General features: G+C 37.0%; 1 protein-coding gene across 1 annotated transcript in view; it reads left to right on the plus strand.

The window, feature by feature from the left end:
* Nucleotides 1–12344, plus strand: part of LOC118813373 (ERC protein 2) — a 205342-nt gene that overhangs the window by 190699 nt on the left and 2299 nt on the right. Inside the window, exon 15 of the mRNA XM_036578670.1 lies at nt 1521–1682. Within this exon, the coding sequence (XP_036434563.1) occupies nt 1521–1682 (162 nt within the window). The remainder of the gene's footprint in view (nt 1–1520; nt 1683–12344) is intronic.

The raw sequence follows: 12344 nt of genomic DNA on the forward strand, positions 1-12344 counted from the left end.
TTAAAATCTGTTCATTGCCATTTGGGAATCTAATTGATCCTTTTCATGATGGCTTAAGCTAACAGTTCCATGCGCAAAAAACAGATTTACTCACTCAGATTTGAGTATTTAAGCTCTAGTTTGCATCAGTGGGGCTTCAGTGAGCTGAAAGGAACCTGCGTGATTGTGTGTACCGCTGTTTCCTTCACAAAGCTAATGCTACCTTGTAGTGCTAACATGCACCCTTCGAACCTGGTGGCATTGTTGTGCTTTATGTGTGTGTTCTTATTTTACATAAAATAAGAAACTTCAAAGCAATATTAGTTCTTTATTGCTGTGTTTTTCACTGATGAAAAAAAAAGAGTCTATGTCGGCCAGATAATATGTCGGTACATTTGTACATCATAGTCTTGCTTCCTGAGACAAGGACAGGAGTGTTGCTATACCACTTTCCAAGAGGCAGCCCTGCTGAGGGCTGTTCTGGTATAGCCATCGTCTGTGATTCAGCAAGTCATAAGAAAGTGCAGGGGCAACTTCTGCACCCAAAATACATTACCCCCGTCACTTACTGTCTGAATTACTCTGCAGAGAGCGTCTGTCTGAAAGCCAACCCGGTCTGTCATTTATCCCTTAACAGTCATGTCATTGCATGGATCGTAAACTTTAATATGAACTTTAAAAGTAATATTTAACCTCTGCACCACAGATGCCAGCACAGGATTATGGCATCCAAAAATTCAGAGTCGCGGTAGAGCCTCCAACACTAATGGAGCCATTCCTTTTCTCCTCATTTTTCACTCATTCACTTGTCCACTTTATCGTGTTTTCGTTTCATTCCTCTGTTCTTTTGAGATGTGTTCAAACACTGTGGATAAGCACTGAAAGACATACAGATGAAATGGTTTTCACAAAGGTATAACTAAACAGTCTAGCACTAATTTGTTTGATTTGACAAAAATGTGTGTGTTGCAGTGAAAGGAGACCAGACGCTGTTTCAGAACATATTTGACTGGCATGCAGTTGATTGTTTAACAACCATTTCTGACTAAGTTGATCGCTGGATGATAAGTTTTTATGTTATCTCCCGCTAAAGTCTTCTGGCACATCATGTTAACCAAAGTCTCCTGGTCCAAATGCATATTTGTGTGTAATTTTAATCAGTTTTAATCAATGATAGGGAAAATTACCCTCATTTATCACGTGTATATGCATTTTTTATGCAGTGGCCAGGTTCGTGCACAAAATAAACACCAGTTAACTCTCCCCCAACAGAAATAATTTAATCCAATTAATGTGCAATCGCGAATACGCACCACGTCCAAGAGAATTATGGTATTTTTACTAGATGTTGCAGCTCGGCCAATATATTGCCTGTCATAATTCATAAATTGCAAGGCTTTCAGAACTCCTGAATGCGTCCCACACAAACCATATTTAATCATTTTAAAAGCTCTGCTAAACTCAGTGAAAATGTTTATGTTCCTACAACTGTTGTTATGGAGACAGGGTGTTGATACTTTTTTTTTTCTTTTTAATCCCAGACGCAAAGCAGGATGAAGCTCATTGCTGAGAATTATGAAGATGGCCACGTTCATCCCCACCATTCTTATCACGCTCACCACGGTCACCCGGGATACACACACCACCGTGGCCCACCGAGAGGACCACCATCACACGCCAATCACAGAGCCCAGATAGAGCAGGTGTGAGACACATATGTTTATTTTTACTTTCAGCCTCTCTTTTCTAAACTGTCTTCAGGGGCAATATATCAGTTAAACTCCTTAATATTTCAGGCCCACGTGTCGACCCACACTTCAGTTGATCTGTCCGTGTTTCACCCACAAATGGGTTGTATCATAGTTACTGTTGCTAGGTTGGACAGAGCCTTACAGAACATTGGCAAAAACTCTGTTCAACCTAATGAGGAAGTGTAGTGCACAACTGTGCAAGTTAATAACTTTCAGATCATTTGTAGGGTACTTGGAAGCTGTATAAAAAATGTTAGATGTGTTCAAAATTATGAATGGAGCTGTGATTCTGACATTGCTTAAGTTGTATAACTATGGTTATAGTTCATTCGTAATTACATTTACAATGCCTATTTGAAAAGTGATGATCAAATCTTGCATTAGATTGCTTGACAAAATTGACTATAAATATATATATATATATATATATATATATATATATATATATATATATATATATAGTGTGTGTTATTTATTCCATTAAACAACAAAAAGCTATACAGTCTTTAAAGTTTTGAAACAAAGAAAAAGGTGGAACAGTTTAATTGAAGAAGACAAATTCAAATATGAACAGATTTGTGAAATTGACCATCTTAATGCCTTTGAACAAACTGGTCAGGTTTCATTGAAGCTTGTGTACAGATGACTCTCAGGTGGATTTGATGTCAGCTAAAGCGCACACTGACTATACAGAAAAAAGAAGAGACAACACATACTGCATGCGAATTATATCATTTGTAATTAAAAACTTTGTGTTACGTGAAAAAAGGAATGCAAAATAGAAGCATTTTCACCAGTTGTCTCAGACGTTTGGACTCCACTGTATATACAGTATAGCATATATAGTATGTAATAACTAAAAATCCTTGAAATATTGAATAAAACATCTACAAATACCCTTAGTGTTTAGTTTATATTAGTCATATTACTAATGGTTATTCAGTAATAATGTGTACAGTGTAGGTTATTATAAGAGTGTAATAAACTAGACTCCCAAACATGAATTAGTGGTTTACAAGGTATTTTGGGGACAACAAAAAGTAAATAGTAAAAAAAATACACTAATAAACCATACAATACACAATAATTATCTATTTATAGTAATGTAGGCATTCTGGAAGTCAATTTTATTGTGAATTTATTCTCAGTGCTATGTAGCTTTCTCAGTTATTTTAGAATTAACACTAGCTCTGTTCATCATCAAAACTTTTTACATTTTACAGCTTCCTGCAAAATGTTTAAAGTGTCTTGAACTGTAGTGAAGTGTCTTAAACTCTAAAGTAGATGTTACGTAAGGACTCTAAATACAGTGTGTTAAAATGTGTTACAGTATTAGGTTGAGTGGAATTTTCTTTTCAGCCTTCTGTAAAGCTTCTCCAGCAGTTGCTAAAGATGATATTTGTGGGTGGATCATGGACAGGTCCATTCCTCACTCTCAACCTCAACATTAGTTCCATAGTAGTTACCAAATAGTTTATAATTGTTACTCAATAATATGTTTTAAGATTAATAACTGATTGATGAGCCTAAAGCTTAAGGGTTAATGAACTCAGTAACTGTCAGCACCCCACCTTTGAAGTTAATATTTAAATATTTAAACTTTTGCTTTTGAACATCATTGACTTCATTGTTTTAAGACTCCTCTGCCACACACCCTCAGGCCTGTACTTGGCAGATTAATGTGTACTTGGTGCACTGTAAATAGATCTTTGGATATTTTATTAGCCTGAGTGCTGACTTTGCAGGTTAACCTGACTTGACTTGACTAGACTCAGCCTCTCCTATTCTGGCAATGAATAGTGATCCAGTTCCAGTAACCAGCTATAATCGGCGTTGCTTCGCCATTGCTCAGCAATTTTGATGAGAGTGGACCATAGATTAGATCGACACCGAATTCCTTCACAGAGGGGAATTTGTCCATAAATGACCAAAGGAAAGAAGGGGGAATTTTGCTTGATTGTTTGATTACGAGCATGTGGGTGCTACTGATATCGGAATGCACCTTTTAAAAAATAATACTTGGAGGACATGTGGTGCCTAAATGACACAAAACCACACGTAGACACACACATTGTTTTTATATATATGTCCTATATGTATTTTTAACATTTGGGGTGAACGTAATGATGTCTGTAACACTTTTTTTAGCCATGGTAAATGACGACTAGTTATGATGGAATAAATAATCATGCAGCCTCTTACATATAGAGTAATATGCACTGACTGGCTACTTATTTAAGTACACCTCAGTTTTTCTACACTCTTTGTCAGTTTTATCAGCTCCACGCACCATAAGGGTGCATTTTGTAGTTCTACAATTTCAGACTGTAGTCCATCTATTTGTCTGCATACTTCGTTATTCCCCTTTTACCCTGTTCTTCAATGGTCAGGAGCCCCACAGGACCACCACATAGCAGGTATTATTTGGGTGGCGTGTTAGTGTGTGTTGCGCTAGTACAAATGGATCAGACACAGCAGTGCTGCTGGAGTTTTTAAACACCTCAGTGTCACTGTTAGACTGAGAATAAAGGCTTTTTTTTATAGAGGCTTTGTACTAACTCACAGATGATTTATGGAAAGCCAAACTGATATCAGTGCTTGAGATTTTATGATAGAGGGAGTTTTTCACCATCATAATTTAAATGCCTTGCTATGTAGAAATCCCCGCCTTTGAACACTGATAATTTATTTAATTCAAATGTGTTTACATTCAGCAATTGTGAGTTTTTTTGCACACACACCACACACACACATGCACACAGAAACACATATAAACAGCCTTCATGTGTATCATTTCCAGCTCCCCTCAGGACAAACAAATGCCTCGACAGTGAGAAAGCTAGCTGTCATCATGGCCGCTGTGTGTGTATGAGTGCACAGCTATGATAGGTGTGTGAAGGCTATGTTCCAGACACCACACCTGACAGGTCATAATCATATCAAGCAGGAGAAAGATTAATTACGTACTCGCTCTGTGTCTTGTGCACACACACACGGGCACACAGCCACACACACTCTTCCATCAGTCGTAACGCAGTAATAACAGCGCGATTTATGGAAGTCAGGGGAAACCCTCAGAAGAGGGAGTGCCCTTTTTCAGTCTTCATAGCTATGCTAAGCTCTGGGGGAGTCCCTTCAGCCCACCCATAGATAAAGCTTCGCGGTCAAACAAACTCAAAACATAACACCATGCTGTTGCTATTGCAAAACCATTAATGCCTTTAAATGGATCTTTAAGCTTAAAACTAAAAGTCATTTTCAATAGAATAGTTCATTCCATCTCATTTACGCGGTCTTGCCCCAAGTGGTGTCAATTGGCTAAGACGTGTTCGGTGTCCGCAGTTTGCTTCTTGAGTTTTTCCACTGGAGTCATGAAGCTAATACAGCATAAAAGCCATGAACTCATACCCAGCCAAATGTGTGCGCGGAATTGTTAAGTACATACTTTATATGTAACAGTTTCAGAAACCACAATAGTCTATTTGAGCTTACCTAACAACTCAATGTGGTTTGAGGCATGCGGTTTGCGCGGTGCTAATTAGTAGGGTAAGCCTCCATTACTTTTCACTTTTTGTACATTAGCCTCATAGCTCCAGCACATTATACAAGAAGCCAACTTCAGACACTAAATGTGTCTTCTAGTTTATTAGATACAACTTCCTTGTACCTTTCATTATTTTATACATCTGCTAAACACTGACTTAAATACCAATTTGCTTGGCTAAACATAGAGAAGTAACTACAGTACTGTGGAATAAATGTTCAATTAAATGGTATCAATGTTTTTCAGCATTAACATTTAGAATATTTACAGTTCAACATGTGAAAAGTTGACTCTGCAATAATCTTGCGTCAACCTCCGACAGCATCAGCTATTTTCATTACATCAGCTGTACTATACTGTACTGTATATGCAATATATACTACATATACGTAGTAATAAACTGCATACACTGAGTGATCGTGGCTTTTGTTCAGCTGCCCTTAACCTTTAGAATGCCCTTCTTGATTGTTTAAGGTTCCACAGACACTGACTTCTTTTAAACCAGCTCAAAGACGTTTTTACTTAGAAAGACCTTTTATTAAATGCTATAGTATGATACTGAACACGGCATGGAGGTATTATTATTAATAGTACACAGTTATTTTTGACTTATTAATAGAAGGAGAAATGATGACATTGACCAGTTGATCACAGTCTACAAAATGGAAAATCCATAAAAGTCAGAACATTGTTAATTGAAAGCCATTCACAGTAAGTTTTAGCAACCAAGTAAGGATTAATGCTTAGACACACACACACACACGTATATACGCACATAGCAGCTGAATAAGGGTTACCGACCAGGTGTAGCAAATTCTTTTGGAGTGAATCAACATGGGGACACGCATACAGTACACAGCTGCTGGTTTATGGAGTATTTGGTTTAACCCTGGCAATAGTGTGGGTTTGTAAAGCATAGTTAGCTTTCAGCTTTTAGCAGCCTGTCAGGTTCAAGTGTGAAACCACAGCTATGTCAAAGCTGTGGCGCAGGGCTTACTTTGGTGTGCTTTTATAACAATAGTATAGGGAGTGCACGGCATGTAAGTGGCCTTCTTTCACCTTGTGAGAAAGGCACATTCAACATCATTAATCATGCTATTAATGTTGTTGTTTAACAATTACTTTCAATCATGTAACATGATGTAATCACACACATACTCTACATTCAGAGTAACCACGTACTGTAAGGTGTTCCAGGTCAGCTTTAGAGGGGCTTTAGATTATGAGGCCTTGTTCCAAATCATATAAGGACTGAATTAGTAAGTGATTACAGATTGAAGATGCCTAGTCTCACAGGGCCAGATGCGATATTGTAATGGGAATGCACATCTGTGGAGAACTTGTTAAATTTCTGGTGCTGGATTGCAGCGAAATCTCCCACAAACAAGTGTACAGCCCCTTTAAAACCCACCCCCAAATTTCCGTAATCCGTGCTTTTTTAATGTCCGGAATACAACTGATAACACAAGCAAGATAACAGTTATGAGGTTCTGTCTGGCCCTGCAAGACTAAAACGTACCATAGCTGTAGTTTGAATTTATGGCAAATTATGGTTAAGTTTTTACCCAGGTGTTACATGTCTGTTCGGTGAGGTAAACAAAAGGGAATAAGCTATGTAAATCTCTTTAAGAGATACGGCAGTTCTGCTGAAGGACAGTCAGATGGGAAGCTTAATGTCTCATTAGGACATTAAAAGTACTTGTGAATCTAAGTTTAACAGAAATAACTTGTTACTAAAAACATGCAAGAAGTGAGAGAGAAATGTGCCAAAGGAGACTGATACACTGCAAAAATCGTTCATGTATCTAGTAGTTCTCATGTTGAGATTGTTGTATGTTTTTTAAAAGAATTTTCAACTTATTTTTGGCCATATTTATCTGTAGTGAGTGATTTTGACAAATAATTTTAGATATTCTAGATAAAGAAATAAGTTAAGATAGATATGTTGACTAAATTCAAGATCATTTCAATTTCCGAGATACCATTTTCTACAGGGCAGGGCTGAAGGAATAGATCTGACGGAGGTTAGTGATTAAGGAGAAATAAGGAGGGAGATGTTTGCACTATAATACTGAATTTGTAGAAATGTTATTCCTTTGATCCATCTTCATTTGAGAATAAATAAATATTTCATTGAGAAAAGTTAATATTTGTGCTGTAATCTTACTATGATCTCAAAATTCTGTCGTCTGGTCTATTAAACATGTGGGCAACTAACAGCAAAATAATACTCTCTGTGATCATCAGGTATCATCTGTGTACTTGTGTAGTTGTGTATTTGAATAACATATTTAGGACCTATATATATATATATATATATATATATATATATATATATATATATATATATATATATATATATATATATGACAGATGAGAAAACATTGCTTGACATCAGTACCTTGATTTGTGCCTGTTGTTGCTGGATGGATAGCATTTACATCATATAAGATCCATGCTTAATTCAAATTATGAATATCTGTTAAATGTATGTTTTCTGCATATTTTCTGTCACTGAAATAACTGAAATATTGGTAATTTGGACTGAAAATTAAATAAAGGGTGGTTTTCATAGCCCTATATACTGGACACATTTGTATGCTTACACCCAAGAAATAAGAAGCAATTGATCATACTGTACACACACATATACATACTGGTCACTTACAACAATGTAAAATGATGTAATCACACTGACACGCTCACACATGCATGGCTCACAGACTTAAATAAATAGCTTGAGAGCGCTGATGCATTGTATTATTTAAAAGCAGTAAATCATAGATGCTTGCAATATACTTATCACATCACCATCTCAAAGACATACTTGAAACTACTACACACACCACCCATTGCCATTCTTAGTAGCATATAGCACTTATATTGCTGAATCTACTTTATATAGTTTACATAGCCCTTGATAAAAACCCCACCAGCTCCAACTGCACTCTGTTGCCACTTACTTTATGTATAAAATTTCATATCAGATGTTATTAACCTGCATAAATATTTTTCACCGCATGTCTTTTTTGCTGTGTTTTTAATGGAGACAAGCTTTATAGACTCCACAGCGGTCCAGCTAAGCCTACTGCTCTCTCAGCTGTCAAGGAGGAGGCCAGCTATGAAAATGCGCTGGGCTGAAAGCATGTAGATGTTGTTAAAGGTATGGGGAATAACAGACGGGCTTGTAAAAGTCTGCTCAGGCCGCGTTTTACAGTGCGACTGTAAAAGTACAGATGGGAATGGCATACTGTATAATGGACTGCAAGAGCGAGTGGCATGTCGAACATGCTGGGAAAGTATGGCTAAATTAATATAAAAGTTGGTAGCTAAATGGAGAGTATAGAAAGAGGGTGTTGTTAGTGAGAGAAAATGAGAGCTTGAGTGCATTTAAAGCAATGTACACTCAAAACTTGTGTTTTTTTCTCATTAATTTATCCTGCTCTTACCTAATTTTACCTAATGCTTCACAGGGGTTACATTCAGAGACCTTGGCATAATCTCCTTTAACTCATTAAAATCTACTGGCAGAGTGGTTGGGGCACATGCATGTCCATTTTTGGCATGGTGAACTGATGTATCAGCATGTGGAACTGGAGCTTTGCAGCTTTGTGTGCACTATGATAGCTTAGAGAGTAGGACATTTGTGCCTGTAAACATGCATGCATTAGTGAGATCCTGCATTTTCTTTCCTCCTCCAAAGCCTATATAAAAATACCTGTTTTGATGTTTTGTGAATTGATTCAGAACGTTTATTTTTCCCATAGTTTTGTTTCCATGCACGTCTGTGCACACATTCAGAACACAGTTCGAATCACTAATAAGTTATTATCAGTTTGTTTAGTCAGAGTAAGAATAAAAGGCGTTTGTCTTTCTCAAAATGGTTGGTTGTGAGATCATTATGAATTGTATCAAAATAAATGAAACAAAGTCATATTACTAAAGGAGAAGAGCAGAAGAAAAAGCAGAAATAGCTGTTGGTATTAACAAGGTTGAAATGCACACTCCACCTATCATTTTCTCTTGTCTTGCTAGCTTCTTGTCTCCATATGCGACCCTTCACTCTTTGACCTTTGTGGGGAAGTTCAGCGTAGGTCAGGACCGAGCTCCTGAGGTGCGACTGTTTTTCTTTAAAACACACTCATCCTCATCCCTCCTTTATCTGCCTCTTTTATCTGAACATGATTAATCACTCTATTTGTTTTCTTCTGAGCGAGCAAGGGAGAGAAAGACAGAGAGAGGCAGAGGAAAAGAGAAGGACAGCGTGATTAATGATGATGAAGAATGGGAGACCACTGCTTGGCCAAAGATATTGGATGGAAAGATTCTCACATAGCCATTACAAACACATTTTCTCTCACACAAACATTGCAGACACACACACACACACAACTTGACGTGAACATGCACAATAAAATACAAACTCACTTGCATATTCTGCCAGTACTCTTTAAATCTCTTTAAAACTCTTTAAATATCAATATCTACAACCATAAATAGAAAGACCTAAAATGACTTTTTCCATAGACATGACTGCATGCACAGATTACATACATATTAGGACACAACTTGCTCGCAACCAGACCAGTCTTTTAAGCATGTCTGTCAGCTAATGGTTGACATGAATCAGTCGTGATTTATGTGCTGAGCAGATTGCCTCATTGAACTGAACTGCTATAGTGAACACTCAGACTTTGCTCACTGTCAGCAAGGCTAATCCATTATGACACCAATCCCCTAATGACAACAATAAGGTTAGTGATGGATAGTGCAGCTTCAACAACATCTCAGATGCCAAATGATTTAAAAACTGCCAGCGCATAATGGATTTGTACATAATACCCATCTTCACATTAGTGCAGGTAAAACCATGAGGCTGTGTTTAAAGCAAACTTTTAATTTCCTGATTTTGACACTTTTGATGCATAACTAAGTCTCAGGTTTGTGAAACTAATATTGTATTTTTTTACATTAGTTATAAAACCAAAAGTCAGAGCATTACACACAGTGCTCAGCTTTTATTTTCCCCAAACACATTAGTAAGGCAGTTGAATTACAATGTAGTAGTGTAGTATTGTAGTAGGCAAACTGCGTATTATGTTTAAATGTCGTGTTGAGATGAAAGTGTTATTAGTATTTGACAGTATGGATTATACATAAATACGCTCGCTTTATTAGACAAACTTGCCTTGTACTTACATGCACTTTAAGGTACCCTCCACAAATAATGGCACCCCTGGTAAACATAAGCAAAACAGCTGTAAAAAATATTCTTTATTACTTATCCTTATGATCTTTCATTCAAAATATTAACACAAATCTAACTTTTATTTGATGTACAATGATCGAAAAAACTTTTTTGATTGAAAGAACTTTTTTTTGTTGATTTTGGGGTGTGTCCTGCTGTAAGATCCAAACTGTGGCCCAGTTAAGCTTCCCGGCTGAAGCAGTCAAATCTTGATTTTATTTCTGCTGGTACTGTGCCTTTGGATGAAAAACAGCCCCACAGTATCACAGATCCACCACCATGCTTCACACTGGGGATGGGGTACTTTTCTGCATAGCTATCTTTATGTCCATGCCAGACTCACCTCTGCTGTTTGTTGCCAAAAACCTCTATGTTGGTCTCATCTGACCACTGAACACTGTCCCACTGAAAGGTCCGGTAATGTTTGGCGAACTGTCAGGGCTTGAGTTGGTCCTTGACAGCAGAGGCTTTCTTCTGGTGACCCCCAAATAATTTGTGGTTATATAAGAAGTGTCTGTTTATGGTTTGGGAGAGGTTGTGACCCAGATTCTTAACATTTCCAGTTGGTTTATGCTTCTTCATTATTGATCTGATAGTGGAAATTGGCATTTTCAACTGTTCAGCTATTTTCTTGTAGCCATTTCCTGATTTGTGTAGCTCAGCAACCTTTTATCTTCCATCATTGCTGTATTTTCTGGTCTTTCTCATAGTCATGGATGCCTGAGGGCATTTGGCCTGTGTTTCATCTCATATAGTGAATTCATGGTCATGGCTGACCATTTAAGTGTTCCTAATAACTCTGGTGATCTTAAAACATAAAATATGAAAGAGAATATACTTCAAGCAGATTTCACTCTTAAAAATGTGTAGGGGTGCCAATAATTGTGGCACACATAGATTTAAGTAAAATATTTTTTTTCATGACAACATTTAGTTTTTTCTTTCAATCAGTATACCTTAAATAAAGGTTAGATTGTTACTAATATTTTGACTGAAAGATCAAAAAGAATACAAATAATTTTTATAGCTCGTTTTGCTCATGATTACCAGTGTTGCCAATATTTGTGGAGGGCACTGTAGTAACTTATTTAGGTTAAAACAATGTTTTTTGTTTGTTTAATTGTTTATTTTACAGTGTAGTGTGTCCATTTTTTGCTTTTATCATTGCCTCCATTCTTTTCAGGAGATGGCCTTTTCAGTTTTACAGTGAATCTGCAAAGAATTTTCCTCCAAAGCTCAGTCTCATTGTGTCTTCTCCGACATGTCAATCCAAGTAATTCCAAACCCATTGAGTGATGTTGATGTCTGGACTATGGGTTGACCAGACCTTGGTTCTAAGGACACCAGCAGCTTTTTTGTTTGATTTGGAAATTTCCTTTTTTTTGGTCTGTTTGCTTCTTGACAATTTCGCATCCTTTCAGACCCATAGCATAGACTCATATGGTTGTCTTTGCACAGTGGAAGGATGGACAGAAACACCTGTGGATTTTTTCATGTATGAAGCAATAATAGAGCAGTTTTAAGTACTGTTTATCTGATGGTGACAGTTTCCGTGGTCTGCCAGATCAGGGAGGGTTGTTAGGAATCATAGTTTCTCTATATTTTTAAATAATTGTTTAACTATAGTTTATGACACCATTTTTACTTCACTTATTTTTTTAACTTGACTTTCCCCTTCTTTATGCAAGTGGATTATCCTATTTCTAATCATCTCAGAAATATCTTCTGAAAAATAAACACTTTTTACATAATGGTTGTTTTGACTGTAGCCGAAATATGTTGAGTAGTCTCTAACTTTTGCACAGTAGGTGCACAATGACAC

The sequence above is a fragment of the Colossoma macropomum genome, unplaced genomic scaffold (assembly GCF_904425465.1).
Source record: "Colossoma macropomum unplaced genomic scaffold, Colossoma_macropomum, whole genome shotgun sequence".
NCBI classification, from domain to species: domain Eukaryota; kingdom Metazoa; phylum Chordata; class Actinopteri; order Characiformes; family Serrasalmidae; genus Colossoma; species Colossoma macropomum.